Genomic DNA, 20,797 nt, shown 5'->3' with positions numbered 1-20,797 from the left:
CTACGCGGCGGACTACATTCCATCTCTGCCGATCAGAACTGGTTGACATCTTCGGTAAGTACCTTCTCATCATAGCCCTGGCGTTTTACCAGCTTCACGGCCTGAGCCTATAGCAGCAGTGTGACCACCCGTCGAGGCCTCTGACTCAGGAGCTGGAACGCGGAGGCGACATCTAAGGAATCGCTGACTTTCCTTCCGCCTTTAGGTGACCGTCCCTTCGGAGATAGGTTAATCCAGTGGATCCCCTAGGCTACGTGAGGGAAGGGTACATCTCTCCCCTAGGCTACGTGAGGGAAGAGCACATCTCTTCCTAGCATCGGCCCAGACGCTCAGGATCGTCGCCTTCACCGCTCGGTTCCAGTCCGTTCGAACCGCAACCATCAGGGCGCCTCTATCTCTCATATCTCGCTACTAGGGTAGCGGCTCTACCGGTTGGAGTCCTTTCAGACCCCGGCCCGGTAGATCATCCCTTTAGGTATGTTTTTCGAGACCGCCCAAGGGAAGTTACTCTTCACGCAGGAGTAGTTTTCTTCCCCGCACCAAGCCGGGTTCGGTAGGCGAGTCCGCAGCGGTTGGTGGAGGTAATAGCGGCGGTACACTTACCGGTTTTCATCCTTGCCCTTCCAGAGGTCCCCACTGAAGAACGGAGATAAATGGCTTCCGTTTGCCCCGGGGACCCGCCCTTCCCTTCCTAGTGGACCAGCCTTCGTAACCGGTCCCTGGGAAGATCCCCTCTCCGTCTCCTCTGGAGAATAGCATCGGCCATTACCAGTCTCCTATGCTAGGGTGGGCTTGTCCACCTTTCCACAGCACGGTCCCGAGGAACACCCCTTGTGTGTGATCTCCCCTTCAGCATTCCGGATTTCAGATCCATCCGGTTAGACCGGTTACGTTTTCTTCACTGGGGCGAGGTTGTTCCGGTCAGGTTCCAGTCGGACCATGCCACAGCGGTGGCGTGCATCATCCACCAGGGAGGCGCAGGAAGTGTCATGACAAAGGAAGAGGTCAAGAAGATCTTGCTCTGGGCCGGATCTCGTCGCTCTCTAATCTCGGCAGTACACATCCCTACCGTGGACGTTTGGACGGCCGTTTTTTCTCAGCAGGAGGGGCCTCGCCTAGGCAAAATGGCTCCTCAACAGGGAAGTCTCCAGCCAGATCTACGAAGAAGAAAGACCTCCAGTCGTGGTCCTATTGGCCCCCCAATCCAGCTTTTTAGTCAACGGCGCGTCTAGGGTGCCCCCTTCTCTGCGCTAGGTGACGACGCCCTCGTCGGCTGTGAGGCCGGTTCATTCATTTTCTTGGGCATCTTCCCACGGCTTCCCATGATCTCGAGCATTCTCAGGATGGACCAAGGCAGAAGGTGGCTATGGAGGGTCCCAGGCGAGCATAGTTCACAGAACTCGCTCAATCCACTCGCAGATGCCCTGTGGCGCTTTCCAGACCGTCCAGTTTTTCCGTGTCGGGCCCTCTCTGCCACCAGGACTTAGAAGCCTTAGGTTTGACGACCTTAAGAACGGATCCCGGGTTCTAGCTCGCACAGGCCGGTTGGCAAGAAGGATGCAGACAATGTTGGAGACCGGGGAGCCGGTTCCCTCGAAGATGTATTACCACACGTGTGGAGTTCCTCCGGAGTGTAAGGAGCACATCTTCTCTTCTCTCTCTCTCTCTCTCCCTTCCTGCACTACTGCCATGCTGGCAGTCAGATCTGTATGCGGCTTTTAGCGCGTCCCTCTAGGGGCCTGGTGTCGACGCGGTCATTTCGGCTTCAGAGGCTTATCACTTCTCGTCCCACGAACAAGGTGTTTCACGCAGAGAAGCGTCCATCTGGCTCGGCGGCATCGCCGTCCACTAGTAACGTGGGACCTTAACCTAGCGATGGGTTCACCTCACGGCTCTCAGTTTGAGCCTTTCCGAGTGCTTCTTACTCCCACCTGTTTGGATAGGTGGGCTCCTCGTGGCCGTCTCCTTGTTTTCAAGGGGCATCAGGGCGGACAGCTCTCTCTTGTTGCCTTTGTTCCCCCCCTTTTTTTCCGGATCCTCCAGCAGGGCAAGGGGGGTGCTCCGGCCACTACCCTCCCTTCGGTCCAAGGCAGCCCGCCTTCCTTCCAGATAAGGAGTTTGGGTTTTCGGGTTCGGTTCTAGTACCTTCTCTCAGCCTGAAAAGGGCCTAGTTCTTTCCTGAACTGGTACGAGCCCTCAGTAGGTTGTGCCCTCAGGTCCGCACTTTTCGGTTTACTCCGACAGTCAGTTCATCTTTTCAGGACAGTTCATCTTTTCACCCGGTCCCAGGTGGCGCATGCCGGCGCCCAGGGCTAAGATTTCCTCAGGGATCCTTCCGTCATAGGTAAAGCCTATCGCATGGAAGACGGACCTCCGCCGTTTTTTTTCTACCGTCCAAGGGGAGTCTCTTGGATGATTGGACTACAGACGTTGATGGACCGAGGTCTGCCGGGCCACCACCTGGTCTAGTCGGCAGATCTTTACTAGTTCCTATCAGGTCACACCCAAGCTTTGGCAGAGGCCAGTCTTGCCGTTATCTTTGCGGGCGGCAGTAGCACACCTGTAACAAGGTAGGTACTTGTAGGTCTGGGTCAAGCCCGACAGGACGAAGCGGTTTCCTACCAATCTCCGGTGATGGTTCTCTTCCCACCCAGGGACTGCTTTTGGACATCCCATGGTCCTGTGTCCCCCAATGAAACGATGGAGAAAGATAGATTTTTGTGTACTCACCGTAAAATCTCTTTCTCTGAGTCTTCATTGGGGGACACATCACCCAGCCTGCTTGTGTTTTTTGGATTACATTTTACCTGTCTGTTGCCTCAGTGGCCATATTCCCAGGCCATTGGTCGCACGTCTAATTGGTTATAGTTTTTTCCTTGTCTTATCTAGGATTGTTTGGTTCTCCTTCTACTGCTTGTGCACTAAACTGATTGAGTCCGCCTCCGGCTCAGGGGTTATACTGCTGGGGAGGAGCTAACTTTTTCTGTTTACTTAGTGTCAGCCTCCTAGTGACAGCAGCATAACCCATGGTCCTGTGTCCCCCAATGAAGACTCAGAGAAAGAGATTTTACGGTGAGTACACAAAAATCTATCTATTCGTCCTTTGTGATTGGTAATCCTGATCACAGCATGATATTTTTTGTATACCTATAGTCCATGTATTCCTGCGCCGTCCCCTGCACGCATGCGCAGTTGGCTCTGCTTCACCGCTGGTGGCTTGGCCGTCTCCATGGCAGTGGTACAGGCGTGAGAGCCAGATGATGTGTCCCTGCTCCTGCGCGTGCGCCACATTCTGCCTGATGGCTGACCCACCTGCGGCGTTGTCGCTGTCGAATTGTGCATGTGTCATCAAGGAGTATGACGCAAGCGGAATCAGACCAGGGCAGTCTATTTAAATTGGACACAAGCGGAGAGATCGGCACTCTTCCCTCCCTGATGAAGCCGTGAGTGAGACGCAACTGCTTCCCAGGCGAAACACGTGTTGGTGGGCTGGGGGGAATTTTTTGGCCCTGAGGACCCGACGTTCTGGTGGATATATTTGCCATTTTGACATTTGTATTTCAAGGTATATATTGTATTTCAAGGTATATGTATATAAGATATGACATCACCAGTGGTACATTATTATACATATTGATCTTTCTGTGAAATTGTCTACTCAGCTGTCATAAGTAGTGCACGCTGACCACTTTATTCTGGGGATTTGTTTCTCCTTGCATGCATTTGGCACTTTGAAAATTTGTGGGCTAGTTTTACATGTACTGTATTTTTTATGTTTTTTTATTATTATTATTATTCTGTTACTCAATACTTTGCAAGAATATATATGACATGATGATGTATGAGGAAATCTGCTGACCTCTTTTATGCACTTAGCACTTTAAATATGTCTGGGTCAGTTTACATGTAATCACCCTACCTCTTCTTTATATCCTTGAGGTCTTTATTTCTTTGTGACTAAAATTTCTGTGTAACAATTTGAGATTTATCCACATCTGCACTTTTAACATGTCAATGCCATATACAGTGTGTCCACCCATATCCTTTCCACTGCCATTAACTTTAGAACGGCGGCAGCTATAGGCATAGAAGTGGTGTCTAGGTATAGTAAAGTATCCATGCGCTACGCAAAAGAGAAAAAAAGTGAATTACAAAGTTGTAGGGCATTATCAATTCAATACAAATCGACACCTTGCATACAGAAATGCTATGATTAGAACGTGTAAAACTCACGCCACCCAAGGCTGTGGACGTGAAGCGATACCTCATGGAAACCTTCCTACAAGTCATTGGGTATGGTGGCTGCATGGAGTGGCCTCCACGCTCACCTGACCTGAGCCCATTGGACTTCTTTCTGTGAGGTGACATCAAACAGCAGATGTATGCGACCCCTCCACCAACATTGCAGGACCTACGACGACGTATTACAGATGCTTGTGCAATTGTGTCACCTACCATATTGCACAACGTGCAGCAAGATACAGTATGCTGTCCAGAGTCCAGATGTGCATTGCAGCTGACGGTGGCCACTTTGAGCATCAAAGTTAAATGAGCGCCATATGCGTGACCAGCATCTTTACTATACCTAGACACCACTTCTATGCCTATAGCTGCCGCCGTTCTCAAGTTAATGGTGGTGGACAGGATATGGGTGGACACACTGTATATCCTTGTGACATTCCATTGCATTATGTGACACACATTCTGATTGAATCATTACGCTACTAGTGTCATTTGTCCTAATCGCCGCTCTCTTCACTGCATGTTTTTGACCTGCTTTTGTGTATGATTCCCATAAACCCTCCTATTTTGTTTAATAAAATTTGTTAGCACTTTGAAACTCCCTTTTATGTGTCACCAGATTTGTTTTGTATTTTGTTGCAAAATCCCTTCCAAAATTTGTCAAATTTTTAACATGCTATCAAACCTGAAAGCCGTGTTACGACATGAAAAAATTGTGGCATGTTTCCTGTATTAAAGTTTGCAATAGCAATCTGCTGTGATTATTGAGTTTATGCTGTTTAAAAATCTTTTATATGATTTGCTTTCTTGCACACATGCCGGGATTCTACACTTGAACTTGCAGTTGCGTTTGTTACATGCATTTTTTCGGATCTCCTATGAAAACCTATAGAAAAAAAAAATGCACAGATCAACAGCAGCTTTAAAGACAACCAACCAGCAGGATTTTCAGGTCTAAAGTAAAGCCAGGGCTATACTAGTGCTAGGATGCTGAATCCAGGCATACCTTCAGTTCTGAGATTGGATATATTACAGTAATAATTACAAGAAAAGTTCCAGCAGTGCACTGTTATTTGATTGACAGGTGCAACAAGAAGGGAATATGGGGGTGAGGTTTTGCCATCTATTCCCACCCCTGTCTGCCCGCCTGGGCTTCCTCCCCCTGTCGCCATTATAGACTTAAATTCCAGTGCCTGCTCACTAGCATTTATCGGTATTGCAGCAAACTCTTCACTAAGACGGCATCAGCGCCAGCACATAGCGCTATCTCTAGCACCATTTTTTGTGAATTTTTTGTGAAGTCTCTGTCTTCTTTCATTGGACTGATGGATGCCCAATACGATGGCAGCGCATGTGCCGTCGCATCCTCAGCTCTTGTTGTGACCGCAGGAGCTTGCGCGATCATAACAGAATTAAAGTCTATGATGGTGACAGGGGGAGGAAGCCCAGGCGGGCAGACAGGGGCAGGAATAGATAGCAAAACCTTATCCACATATTCCCTTCCTGTTGCACCTGTCAATCAAATAGCAGTGCATTTCTGTAACTTTACTTGCAAATATTGTACAAATTAAGCATCCAATCTCAAAAGTGAAGGCATGCCTGGATTCAGCATCCTAGCACCAGTATAGCACTGGCTTTACTTTAGACATGAAAATCCTGCTGGCTGCTTCCCTTTAAATGCAGCGAAGGGCAGGAGTTTCATAAAATAACATCCACTTTAGGTGAACTTTTAGGGCACATTCAGATATCAATGTTTCACGTACAAATTCTATGTGTTTTTTTCATGGATAGTACTAGTTCCTATTATAGTCTGTGGGACTGTTACTTTGTGAATTTTTGCAGTTCGCAAGATCACAAGAGATGTCTGATTTTGATCTGAATCACGGATCAAACTCACCAATGCCCGTCTATGGGTTAGTGATAAAAGTGGAGATTGCTCGGATGTCATTTATACGCTGAACGCTTTTCACGACTGATAGGAGAAGCTTCAGAAACCTCCATTTTTTTTATTTTTCAGACAAGAAAAACTGATGAAACTTTGATGGCAAAATCTGACCCTGACAAAGCTGTGATGAAAAAAGTTGATGAAACTTAGGACAAATTTCTGAATGAGCTCATAAAACCCCTCAGCCTTTGTGCTACGTAGGAACAAGACCCAAAGGAAACCAAATAAACCAATCTAACAGCCAAGAATAGCCGGGAGCAGCCGCTGTAAATTACTTTATTAACATAGAACAATCAAGGATAACCAGAAACTGCTACGTAACATGACACAACACTATATACATTGATTGGGGTCTTGGTACAATGATTTGGTGTCTTTTCTATCAGGTGGAAGGATATTAAAATTATGTATTTACAAGGGATTTGACCATTCAAAGATGTTGCCGTTGGCATATTTCCAGGCACCGGGCTAATATCCCATAGAAAGCAATGAAGCATTTGTGGTCACTGTATGTCTGCCTGCAAAATAATGATCTAAAGCCAAGTGCTGGTATATTACAATGGCTGTCTGCAGTGTGATGGGTTTGTGTAGATGTTGCACTTTAAAATTATAAAAAAAAAAAAGTGCAGTTGAACTGATGCTGGACCTGAGCATGGACAGTGCGCGGGGCAATACATGATTTATTTCTTTCTGCCAAAGCGTTGGGGAACGGCCATACTCCAGAACTGGGGCGCTGAGTCCCATCCTCGAGAATGGATCCTGTTGTCTCCTGGCATGGAGCTGCGCTCGTCTCTTCCAAACCTTAAAAAAAGAAAAATGAAATGAATAACGCTTATTGATATTATGCTCTAGCTTTACTGTAATATCAGATTATTATATTGATGTCTTCACATGTTGTTCCACCGAAGGAATACAATGGAAAAGACAACTTACCTTGTACTCCGACCCTTGCGGTGCTCAGCAGGATTGCTCAGTTGGCCGCCTTACTAGTCTTTTCACGCCAATCACAGGATAAGATTTGCGAGATCCTTAATTTCAACTATTGTACAAACACCTTGGAGGTTCCTATACTTTCTTCTTTCCAACTTTACAAATTTCTCACTTTTATTTGCACAAAAAATTAAGTCGAAGGGGTTGGCCACTACTTTTTTATGGATGGCATCCCCGCCAATAGGCTGGTACTGATTCTCGGATTCTGCCGGAACACAGGAACTTTTTTTTTTACAATGCCTATGGCCGGATACTGTGGATCCACCCCCTATTCAAGTCAATAGGGGTTGGTCTGGAATACACAGCTATTATAGTTTTTACAGAACTGCTGTGTTCCGGCATCTGAGAACCTGTCCGCCCGTGGTAACAGGTGATCGGCGCGTATGCTGGGTGTCGCATTCCCACCGATCTGATATCGATGACCTATCACAGGATAGGACATCAATAAAAACCATCTTTACCTTGTAAAAAGCCCAGAGCTTTACTCCTGATTGTGCTGCTGTTTTCCCGTTTGCTCTGCATTATTCCATTGCAGAGATATCCACATTTATTGATGGAGCGCAGTATGTGAAATCTCTGTGTTGCTGTCCAATTGGACATTTCTTCACATTCTTATCTGGGGGAATGTGCCCCTCCTCCCAGGAGCTGCCAGTGACAGCTCAGCAGCATCTGAACAGGATAGGCCCCTTTAACATATCAGTTTTTTGCATCAGTCACAATCAGGCAAATTTTGAAAAAAAAACGGATCCGGCGACTGATGCCACTGGATTCGTTTTTTTCTCATTGTCTTGTATTTGCGACAAATAGCCTCACGTTTCATCCGTCGTTCGACGGATTTGTCGAAAAATGTCCGTTGGACGAAGACGACGGCCACAGTAATGTTTTTTGTGTATGTCGAAAGAAAACAACAGCGATGGATACATCGCCGTCTGTTTGGTAGAATGGAAGCCTATGGTCGCAGGATCCGTCGTAATCTGTCAAATGATGGAATCCGGCGACATAGTCCGTTTTTTTTTTAACTGAGCATGCTCCAATTATTATTTAGTCCCCAACTAGTCAGATCCGTCGAAGAATGGATCCGTCGCATCAGTTTAGCCACAATCTGCTTCGGATCTGTCGAGAAAACGGATTGTGACTAATGACAAAAAAACTGATGTGTGAAAGGGGAAATAGTCTGCTAGATCATTTACTGGTCTGTGATTGCCCGCATATGGGAGACTGAAGAAACACCCAGTTAAACTGCAAGGAAATATTTCACACACTGTGCTCCAAAAGCAACAAATGTGAGTATCTCTACAATGGTGTGTCGCAGCACAAAATGGAAAACAGCCACACAATCAGGAGGGAAACACGGAGCTTTCTACAAGGTAAAGAGGTTGTCTATTATTCTTTTATTCATTGCCTATTTTTGTGATAGTCCATCAATATCTGATCGGTGGGAGTGTGATACCCGGCAAGGTATTTAATGCAATTTTTTTGAGTAATTGACATGTCCTCTTTAAATAAATGTCAAAGGCTGGCAGTACATGGCATTAAATTACCCATGCAGATTCACATGTATTATATTAGGCACGTTTATGGAGAATGTAATTTCTGAAAAAATTGCAAAATTGATCAATTTTGCAAAATCTCGATTGCATAAGCTCATATGCACACACGTAGTATGACATATTATTATGCATGTTTTGCAGGACCCTAGGTATGCATGGTTACAACTAAGCATATAGTTAGAAACCAGGCACTCTCAAATGGTGATACAAACGAAGAATTTATTCCATAAGTCTTAAAGCAACATGTGACGTTTCGGCCAGGTGGCCTTCATCAGACAAATTGTTATTAAGACTGTCAGGGTAGTGGTAAATATTCTTGTAAGGAGAAGGGTATTTAGGTACCGCGCCAACGACCACTCATGTAGGAGATGAATTTAACGTGACTTTATTCCATGTACAGGTCTACGCGTTTCAGGAGCATCCGCTCCCTTCCTCAGGACAATACAGGCACAAGCAACATCAAAAAAAATCAAAAAAAATCATGATGTTGCTTGTGCCTGTATTGTCCTGAGGAAGGGAGCGGATGCTCCTGAAACGCGTAGACCTGTACATGGAATAAAGTCACGTTAAATTCATCTCCTACATGAGTGGTCGTTGGCTCGGTACCTAAATACCCTTCTCCTTACAAGAATATAATCTCATCTAAGGGGTGACTGCTGCCGCTGACCCAGTATATATGCCTGTAAAGTGGTTGTGACTTTCACAACTCCACTCGGTGAGTAACCTCTGTGAATTACACCCTATTTGTTTGTAGGGTAAGACCCTATTGCGCTCTCTTTCCACAGTGTTTTCCAGGGTAGTGGTAAAGGCAGTGGTATCCACCTGGCCGAAACGTCACATGTTGCTTTAAGACTTATGGAATAAATTCTTCGTTTGTATCACCATTTGAGAGTGCCTTATTTCTAATTCTCTGGACATATGGTGTGGAAACCTACAAGTGCACCTCAACATCTCCTACACTGGGGCTGTGCCTTACCCTGCTATTACAACTAAGCATATAGTGACAGTTAGTTAGTTGTTATTGGTCATAACCATGGATACCTAAGGTCTTGCAATGCCCTGCACATGAGGTAAGTGACAGTGAATCAGGAGAACTATACTGCATTTCTAATTAGAGATATTTGCTAATATTATATCTATTATTACACCTACTATGAATTGGGATAGGATCTTGGAAATGGGAATAACCCTTTAAGGGCTCGCTCACATGAGCATATAACTCAGAAAAGTACTAGCCAATGTTTTATTGGATAGCACTCGGTACAATGTTATACTATGGGGCAGTGCTGACCAGCCCTTTTTTTCTCATGCCAAATCGGCATTACAAAAAAATCTCAGCATGCTGCAAGTGGCAATGCAAATCACATGGCGCTCGCCCATTCAAGTGTATGGGTGCATGGAAATCATTGGGCTGCACTCGGATGACATCAGAGTTCAGTCCGATTTCCGCTGACTCACAGAATGGAGAAGATGGAGACATTTTGTTCTCCATCTTCTCTGCATCTGTGCTATGATTCTCTGATGTGAGAGAATTGGATCACACTAAGCTGACACTCTGATCAGAGTTTCATATGGGTCTCATTAACATAATTGATCCTATTCTCTCGCATATGAGAGAATCTAAGGTCGTGTGATCACAGCCTAAGGCCAGTTTCACACGTCAGTGAATAACACTGACATTTTTCACTGGCGTGTAAAACACGCACATGTCCCTGCGTGTGCCGTGAATTACGGCACACGTGGGTTGTCTAAGTGCAATCCAGGCTCCGTTTTCCGTGGCCCGTGATTGCACTTAGAGATTAACTCACCTGTGCGTGCTCCCGCTCTCCATGGTGCTGATCGCTCCCACAGTGCAGCATCCGCCGGCACTGACCCCCGCAGCAGCTGCTTCCGGGTCGGCTGTGTCGTGCATCATGAATATGCGCGACAATAATGAGCCGGCTCAGAAGCAGCAAGCTGCACGGGCTGCAGAGGACATCGCTGGAGTCGGGTGAGTAAAAATGTTTTTTATTTTAAAAGCACGTTTTTTTCTGGCACGTGTTTCACGGACCACACCACTGCATGGTCCGTGGGACATCAGTGATGCCAGAAAAAAATGGACATGTCTCCGTGCGGCAATCACGGACACGCGGGTACGCCGCACGGAGACACGTGCAGTGAAAAATCACTGACGTGTGAGCAGACCCATTTATTATAATGGGTCTGCGTATGTCAGTGATTCTGGTACGTATAAAAAAAAGCACAAACGTACCAGAATCACTGACGTGTGAAAGGGGCCTAATGCAAAGATTGGTCTATGCTTTGCTTGTGGTCTGCCTGTTTGTGCATAATGTTCGTGGCTTTGTGATAAATCAATGTTTTGAGTTATTATTGTTCCAATGAATCTTAAGTTACTTGTAAGCTACTTTTTTTGTCATTTAAGTATAAAAGGCCACCTTGTAATAAAACACTGCAGTGAGCTTGACATTACCTTTGTGGTTGGAACTGGAAGGAGCTGCGGGAGTTTCTGCTGTGCAGGATGGTTCTAAGCAAGGAACTTAGGCCAATCTTGTCGTCTGACAAGGGTTGCGATGAGAAACTTTCCTCCAGCTGAAATCCAGAAAACAATATCTTCAACAAATACACATATCATTTACATACAGTAGGAGAGCTCTGTACTGTCCACATTCATGGTCTGAGAACAGACAGTGATGTCCAGACCGGCCGCAGGTCTCCTGACCCAAGTTCTCAGCCTGATAAGTATATATGAGGGGTTGAGTTTCGGTGAAGAGACTCTTGGCAGATTTGGACATCACTGTCTGTACACGGACCATGAATGTCGGAAGTGTGAATCGGACCGCCCCCTGGGTGAGTATAATAAAAGTGTTTTTTATGTTATACCGAGCAGCCTGGGCTCATATACAGTGTTCTAGAACTTTGTATATAAGGGCTCACTAGTGGTGGCCGCAGCTTATAGTCACCCAATCTGATGACAGGTTCCCTTTAAAACATTTCTCTGTTTTTTTTTGGGTTAAAACTGGATACAACCATTCCCCACACTAAAGGGGCAGTCTGGCACTGCTAGGCTAGCATTGATTGAGCAGTGTTAGTGTGCACGCGCCCAACTGATAAAACCTACATTCTGTTTTATTCAAAAATTACTTTGAAGAATAAAAGAACATCACAATTCAGTGGAATAAAGATGCATCAAAATTATTATATTATGGGAAATAAAAGTTTTCAATAACATAGACGTCAGTGGAGTGGACTGGTCCTCTTTAGGGATGATCGAATATCACAAATATTCGGCAATATTCGACTTCACGAATATCTGACGAATAGGTCGCTGCTATGCGACTATTCGATGCACAATGTAAGTCTATGGGAAGCCCGAATAGTTGCTATTGGGCAACTATTCGGGTTTCCCATAGACTTACATTGCGCATCGAATATTCGCAAATAGTCGAATAGCGGCGACTTATTTAGCGAATATGGACGTTGCCGAAGTTTTTTTTCATTGTTGATTTGCTTCTTAAACACAAAGTTAAACACGTTTCACAACAGTTTTCATTGCAAATTGTTAATCATTCTGCTACAGTAAAGCGTTTTTACATCCTTTTTCTGTAAGCAAGAGCTTCTGCTCGTGGTTCTGATTGCTTGAAGTGTAAGGCTATGTTCACATTGTGTTTTACCTCAGTGGCGCTGTCGGGGCTAAAGTGTGAAGCCCTAGAAATCACGATTTGGGCTTTTTGTCTGACTGTAATGATGCAGGAGTCACTGTGTGCTCCGTTGGACACCCTTTTCAGCTGGTTGAAGCTGACTCCAAGACATAGTCCACCATGTCTTAGCTATGTTCACACATGGCGATTTTGCAGAGTTGTTTAGCAGCGTTATTGTCTTGGTTTTATGCAAATCAATGCTAATAAATCTCATACACACACACACACACACACACACAAATACCTGCAGATTTTTTTCTGACTGTTTTGTCAAATACCTGCTTTTTGCAACATTTTTAAAACAATAAGCATGTCAATTCTTTGCAGCGTTTCTGCAACATCCTGCCACAAAATCAGGTTTTCGCCAGGAAAAATAACCGCTGCAAAAACGCCCTGTGTTATTAAAGCTTTAGAGTTCACATCACCCGTGCAGATACTGCTGAAAATGTCTGACGGCACACAGTGACTGTCTATATCACTGCAGTAAATGAAGCGAGGGAGAAAGTATATACAGTTTCATGGAGGGTTGAAAAATAAGGTTATAAACAGAGGAACCAGATGAAGAAAAAACAAGTGCAAGCTGTGCTGATTTCTGAGCTAATGAAGACATCAGCACCATGAATACAAACAGTCTTTATATTCAACCTGGGTGGGACCTCCATGAGAGAAAAATCTGAATTTTGTATCCAGCTGCAAACTGCAAATCATGGGGTCTCAAAATAATGGAATTAAGATTGAAACCTAGTGCAATTTTATTAACTGATGGTAGCAATAACATATGTTAAAAATATTTTTCTTTCCCATGTCAAAGGTGTCCACAGTCTTTAATGTGGACCTCCCTTTTAAATTATTCTGAGCTCGCTCAATAGCCAATCTGGATTGTAGGGTAAAGATTATGGGATGGACAGAACAGGAGGTTGGGTCACCTATGGGATGGACAGAGCAGGAGGCTGGATCACCGATTGAATGGACAGAGCAGGAGGTTGGGTCACCTATGGGATGGACAGAGCAGGAGGCTGGATCACCGATGGGATGGACAGAGATTAGGGTAAAGATTATGGGATGGACAGAGCAGGATGTTGGGTCACCTATGGAATGGACAGAGCAGGAGGCTGGATCACCGATGGAATGGACAGAGCAGGAGGTTGGATCACCGATGGGATGGACAGAGATTAGGGTAAAGATTATGGGATGGACAGAGCAGGAGGTTGGGTCACCTATGGAATGGACAGAGCAGGAGGCTGAATCACCGATGGAATGGACAGAGCAGGAGGTTGGATCACCGATGGAATGGACAGAGCAGGAGGTTGGATCACCAATGGAATGGACAGAGCAGGAGGCTGGATCACCGATGGAATGGACAGAGCAGGAGGTTGGATCACCGATGGAATGGACAGAGCAGGAGGCTGGATCACCGATGGAATGGACAGAGCAGGAGGCTGGATCACCGATGGGATGGACAGAGATTAGGGTAAAGATTATGGAATGGACAAAGCAGGAGGTTGGATCACCTATGGAATGGACAGAGCTGGAGGCTGGATCACCGATGGAATGGACAGAGCAGGAGGTTGGATCACCGATGGAATGGACAGAGCAGGAGGCTGGATCACCGATGGGATGGACAGAGATTAGGGTAAAGATTATGGGATGGACAGAGCAGGAGGTTGGGTCCTATGGAATGGACAGAGCAGGAGGCTGGATCACCGATGGAATGGACAGAGCAGGAGGCTGGATCACCGATGGAATGGACAGAGATTAGGGTAAAGATTATGGGATGGACAGAGCAGGAGGTTGGGTCACCTATGGAATGGACAGAGCAGGAGGCTGGATCACCGATGGAATGGACAGAGCAGGAGGTTGGATCACCGATGGGATGGACAGAGATTAGGGTAAAGATTATGGGATGGACAGAGCAGGAGGTTCGATCACCTATGGAATGGACAGAGCAGGAGGCTGGATCACCGATGGAATGGACAGAGCAGGAGGTTGGATCACCGATGGAATGGACAGAGCAGGAGGCTGGATCACCGATGGAATGGACAGAGCAGGAGGCTGGATCACCGATGGGATGGACAGAGATTAGGGTAAAGATTATGGAATGGACAGAGCAGGAGGTTGGATCACCTATGGAATGGACAGAGCAGGAGGCTGGATCACCGATGGAATGGACAGAGCAGGAGGTTGGATCACCGATGGAATGGACAGAGCAGGAGGCTGGATCACCGATGGAATGGACAGAGCAGGAGGCTGGATCACCGATGGGATGGACAGAGATTAGGGTAAAGATTATGGGATGGACAGAGCAGGAGGTTCGATCACCTATGGAATGGACAGAGCAGGAGGCTGGATCACCGATGGAATGGACAGAGCAGGAGGTTGGATCACCGATGGAATGGACAGAGCAGGAGGCTGGATCACCGATGGAATGGACAGAGCAGGAGGCTGGATCACCGATGGGATGGACAGAGATTAGGGTAAAGATTATGGAATGGACAGAGCAGGAGGTTGGATCACCTATGGAATGGACAGAGCAGGAGGCCGGATCACCAATGGAATGGACAGAGCAGGAGGTTGGATCACCGATGGAATGGACAGAGCAGGAGGCTGGATCACCGATGGAATGGACAGAGCAGGAGGCTGGATCACCGATGGGATGGACAGAAATTAGGGTAAAGATTATGGGATGGACAGAGCAGGAGGTTGGGTCCTATGGAATGGACAGAGCAGGAGGCTGGATCACCGATGGAATGGACAGAGCAGGAGGCTGGATCACCGATGGAATGGACAGAGCAGGAGGCTGGAGCACCGATGGAATGGACAGAGCAGGAGGCTGGATCACCGATGGAATGGAAAGAGCAGGAGGCTGGATCACCGATGGGATGGACAGAGATTAGGGTAAAGTTTATGGGATGACAGAGCAGGAGGTTGGGTCACCTATGGAATGGACAGAGCAGGAGGCTGGATCACCGATGGAATGGACAGAGCAGGAGGTTGGATCACCGATGGAATGGACAGAGCAGGAGGTTGGGTCACGTATGGAATGGACAGAGCAGGAGGCTGGATCACCGATGGAAGAGTATGTCAATTACAGACACATGACAAACTCTGAAAAGTGATCCCACGTCCATTAATAATGGACACACCCCAAACATACCGAATTTTAATAGTTAAATAATGGATATGGCACTTCAAAATGAATTCCGCACCCAGACCAATCCTTTGTATGACTACTAAAAGTGATATTTGGCATTTAGTTCTTCACAATTCAGTGGTATTGTGTTTTCAAACAGAATTTCATGACAGGATTTCGTAGTCCGTGGGTCTCATTATTTTAATTGATCTTTCTAAATGGGTTCCTGGCAAGTTTCCTTATGACCAAGGTTCCTGCTGCCAGGAAGACGGATGTGTTTCATTGATTATCCTGAATAGTGGACTTAAGTTCTTTAGAGGTTTGTGACTAATATGCCCCAAGGATCAATTGAGAAATCCATAAACCTGTCAGATGTTGTGTAACACTTCGAGAACTCGGAGTCACAACTGTACAGACTTGTCTCCTCCACAGTATTTAGAATTATTAGGAGCCTGAAAAGATAACTTGTCAGAAATTGAGGCTTCAGTTTATCTTATATAACGTTTCCCTAACTGCAGGTTAACAGAAATTATCAAGAAGACCTCCTCCATATTGGCACGTTGGTTTTAATCAAAGCCATGGATTGTGATGGTGTCTTTACACTTTTACTTTGGTTTTAGGGTGTTCTTACTAATTCAACATTCTTTGGTTACGTGATTGATCACTAGGGGTCTAAGTAGTAGGACCCCCACAGTTCTAAAGAATAGGCGTCCTAATTAGTGTTGAGCGAGTAGTCAACTATTCGTACTCGCTATGCTGTTAGCAAGTACTGTCTGCACCGCGCATATTCGTTATGAGTAGCGGGCACATTGTAAGTAAATAGGAAATACTCGCTAAGTAGCGAGTAACCCGAAAGCCGTACTATTGGCTATTTGCACGAAAAGTACGGCTTTCGGGTAACTCACTACTTAGCGAGTATTTCCTATTGACTTACATTGCGCCCGCTACTCGTAATGAATATGCAAGTAGCGGACAGTACTCGCTAACAGCATAGCGAGTACGAATAGTTAACTACTCACTCAACACTAGTCCTAATGTCCCCTCTGTGAATGGAACGGTAATAAACCTGCATGACCACTGCTCCAACCACTTCTATGGGACTTCTATGGGACTAACAGAGATATCTATTCTATCTGATCTATAGAAGTCAGTGGAGTAGTTCTTGAGTATGTCCCAAAATACTCCATTTTATTTTGGAGCTCCTGTCTTCAGGATCATTGGGGGGCTCAGTTATTCTACATTATCACCTAACCACAGGATAGGTGATAAATGTACTTAGTGGAAGAATCCCATTAATATCTCACAAGCCTTTAATGACTTTTTGGTTCTGAACCCCCCTATTACCCAGTTATTATCACTTCTGAAGTGGCTATAATATTGAAGCTATGCACTTGATCTATCAGAAACGTTAGTATCTGAACTGGTCAAGCACAAAGCACCTAACAGCCGGAACCCTATTAGTTTCTTTAGGACTCCCAGAAGTTAAATTTTCCAAATTAGCTAAGTAACGTAAATAATGATACTATAATGCCCATATCTCTCACATCTCATGCAATACCTATGTGAAGTTGGTAGAGTCATATCATGACTACAAATGGTTGTAGACAATTATTAGATTAAAATGAGTTAAATAAAATGTAGAAAATATCACCTTACCCTTGAGGAATGATCATGGCTTACCTGTGAGTCAAGGAAACTTGGGGGCCCCTCAATGAAGTTTTCAGTGGACTCATCACCTGCCTGATGAAGCTGGGCACTCCTGGCACAGGAAAGTAGAGCGAGGAGCATCAGTGTTAGTATCTCCATGGCTGAGTGTGAGATGTGACAGGATGGGCATGGGTCTTGTGTATATAGGATGTGAATTACCGGGGAGGAGCCAGCATCACTACAAGGTGCATCTGGTGATTAATCTGTGTAAGAGCCACACGTTCTTGTCACTCCATGGCAGGTGAGATATTGCCCCAAGGAGATAGAATACTCCCTGAAGTGTGCACAAAGCTCCCCACAATGTTATTACTGTGATAAATCCAGTTAATTTGTGCTTAAACCTCTTTTGTGGATACTTAATTGAAAGCTGTTTGTCCTGCTAATGTATTGGGTCCCAGTGGATGGGATCTGGTGGTGATTTGCTCATCTGTACTGCACAGAAATGTTGTTTTAAAGTGAATAACTACAGCTGTGATGGAGCGCAGGGAATTGTAGTCCACTTCTATTATATTACTTTATTTACTGAACTCATCCCCAATGTCTAATGTAAAGGAATAACTCATGCTGCAGGCATGGAGTAGACTGTTCTACCGAGGTCCTGGATGTGGAGTTCAGAAGAATCCGGACAGTGGCACAATTTTACCTCTGTTCACCAAGACGTTGAATCTGAAACAAAGTCATCACAATCTGATTGAAGTGTTCACTTTCAGCTTTAAATTAAACGTTTTTTCGAAAATATTGCAACAACTGGTTAGAGATTAAAGCTGAATTTGTTATATAGTCCCTCCAACGTCACAAGTTCTAAACCAATTGGACAATCAAGTAGTTTCAGAAGTACAGTGTGAACCCCATCGATTACAGGCTCTGTCCACAACTCAGACAGTCCCTTCTCCATCACTACAGGTTTCCCATGCAAAATAATAGCAGCTATAGTCACCACCGCTGCAGGCACCGTTCCATGAATGTCAGCACCTGCTCTCCTAGGGCTTGCATGACACGTGTGTTGCGGACGGGGACCGCTGCCGCTGAAGGGGTTGCTCGGATCCGGGTTCGTTACTGCGGCTCGATTGGTGACCGGACTCGGGCTCGCACGGCCGGCCGTCCTCACAACCATAGGAAGAGAGTATTTACAAGGGATTGATGTGTCGGTGACACCACCCGTGGGTTGCGGTGAGGTATTGGAAGCACCGCCGCTGCCTGGTGAAGGGGCGCCCGGGGCTGATGGAGCAGGGCAGCAAGGTGGGATCCCCTCCACGGGTAAGGGAGGTGTAGTCCCGGGGCCCATGTACACGAGAGTAATAGCTGGTGGAGGTGGCGTGCCGGGCTAGACCGGGGATCAATGGTGTACTCACAGTTCAAAGAATCTCACACAAGTCCAGTGGTAAACCAAGTTGCCAGTGACCGGTCGCCTTTGGCGGGCGTATTCGGGTCCCACACCCGGGTGTAGCAAACAGGGGTCCCTTCCTCCTGCACTCAGTGTCTGTGTCTTCTCTGGGACAATGCCGCTTGGAACGGGGAAGTCCACTCCCGGTACTGTGTATGTTTGGGAGCTGTGGCCCGCGAAATCTGACCCTTGGGATTTCTGTGGGTTCTGACGGACACCCTATCCCCCGCATTGGGCTTCCGTTTCGCTCTCTGGGCTCCTGTGGAACAAGGCCTGAAACCTTGTCCTCGGCTGGTCAATTAACAAGGGGGCTTGCAACCGTCCTCGTCCTAGGGTCCAGGTACCCCGACTGTTCACGGCCTCTGGACCGGATTCCCGCTATCGGCACCGGCGGGCTACAACTCTGCCCCACTCCACTTAAGGTCTCCCACGACTGGATCTCCATCGCCTATGGTCCTGCTTGCCGTCTGCAACGTAGTCCGGTAGTCCAGGGGCACCAACCCCTGACTCCGCTGTCAACTGTCAACTTCAACTATCCAGACTAGACTACTGTCTTGTTCCCGCCCCTGACACCTCAGGACCCCTAGGTGGGCGCTCCCATCCACCTGGTCCCGTCCACTGGTGTGTCCCTATTGTCATGAGGGGGTGGCTAGGCTTTAATGGCTGTGTTTTGTACCAGGGTGTGGGCTGTTGTGTTGGAATCAAGAAGGGTGGACTACTTCTGTGACTACCTGGTTTTGCCAGGGCGTCACACATGAGCCCTACAGCCAATCAGCAGCCTCTTCACTCTCACTTCCTTCTGACAAAACTGACACCCGGAAGGAGTGAGAGCTGCTATTAGTCTCTGACTACCTCCAGATGTCAATTTTGTCAGAAGGAAGTGAGAGGGAAATGGCCACTGGTTGCAGAGTTTGAATAATTAACAACGTCACATGAGCTCCGGGAGAGCAGGCACCAAAATTGCCTGCTATTGTTTGGGGGAACTATGGGGATTGAAAAGGCGCTGTCTAAGTTGTGGACTACCTCCTTAAGGCTACATTCACCCATCCATGTACATTGAAAGCAACATTTTTGTTTTTGCCCCCATTTTTCATGCACTTAACTGCACACAAAAGGTCTTTTTATCTCAAATATTCACAAATTTGTCTAAATCTTTGTTAGCGAGCATTTCTCCTTTGCTGGGAACATCCGTCCACCTCACAGGTGTGGCATATCAAGATGCTGATTAGACAGCGTGATTATTGTACAGATGTGCCTTAAGGTGGTGTCACACATAGCGACGCAGCAGTGATCACGACCAGCGATCTGAGCTTATCAGGATCGCTGCTGCGTGATTACATGGTCGCTGGTGAGCTGTCAAACAGGCAGATCTCACCAGCGACCAGTGACGAGCCCCAGCTAGCAGCGACGCTTGGAAGTGTAACTAAGGTAAATATCAGGTAACCAAGGAAAGCACTTCTCTTGGTTACCCGATATTTACCTTAGTTACTAGCATCCGCCGCTCTCACGCTGCCAGTGCCGGCTCCCTGTTCCCTGCACTCCTAGCCAGAGTACACATCGGGTTAATTACCCGATGTGTACTCCAGCTACGTGTGCAGGGAGCAGGGAGCCAGCACTGGCAGCGTGAGAGCACACCGCTTAGCGCTGACTCCCTGCACTCCTAGCCAGAGTACACATCAGGTTAATTACCCGATGTGTACTCCAGCTACGTATGCAGGGAGCAGGGAGACGGCACTGGCAGCGTGAGAGCGGCGGACGCTAGTAACTAAGGTAAATATCGGGTAACCAAGGAAAGGGCTTCTTGGTTACCCGATGTTTACCGTGGTTACAGCTTACTGCAGGCTGCCAGACGCCGGCTCCCTGCTCATTTCAGTTCGTCGTTCTCTCGCTGTCACACACAGCGATGTGTGCTTCACAGCGGGAGAGCAACATCTAAAAAATGAAGCAGGACATTCAGCAACGACTGGCGACCTCACAGCAGGGGCCAGGTCATTGCTGGATGTCACACACAGTGACAGCGACGGGACGTCGCTGCTACGTCACAGAAAATGGTGACTTAGCAGCGACGTCGCTGTCCTCGTCGCTATGTGTGACACCACCTTTAGGCTGGCCACAATAAAAGGCCTCTCTCAAATGTGCAGTTTTACAGTA

The 20,797-nt window shown here is 46.6% G+C and overlaps 1 protein-coding gene across 1 annotated transcript; it reads right to left on the bottom strand.

Annotated features, from left to right (window-relative positions):
* Positions 1 to 6,435: 6,435 nt before the first annotated feature.
* On the bottom strand, positions 6,436 to 17,396 carry NPFF (neuropeptide FF-amide peptide precursor). Its single transcript, XM_075334532.1, has 3 exons — positions 17,236 to 17,396; positions 11,198 to 11,316; positions 6,436 to 6,988 (listed from the first exon to the last, which is right to left on the bottom strand). Exons 1-3 carry the CDS (start codon positions 17,359 to 17,361, stop codon positions 6,868 to 6,870), a joined length of 366 nt encoding a protein of 121 aa, XP_075190647.1. The 5' UTR covers positions 17,362 to 17,396; the 3' UTR covers positions 6,436 to 6,867.
* Between the last annotated feature and the right edge of the window lie 3,401 nt (positions 17,397 to 20,797).

Source organism: Anomaloglossus baeobatrachus, chromosome 2 (genome assembly GCF_048569485.1).
Source record: "Anomaloglossus baeobatrachus isolate aAnoBae1 chromosome 2, aAnoBae1.hap1, whole genome shotgun sequence".
Taxonomy (NCBI): domain Eukaryota; kingdom Metazoa; phylum Chordata; class Amphibia; order Anura; family Aromobatidae; genus Anomaloglossus; species Anomaloglossus baeobatrachus.
This window is presented reverse-complemented; position numbering and strand designations above follow the sequence as displayed.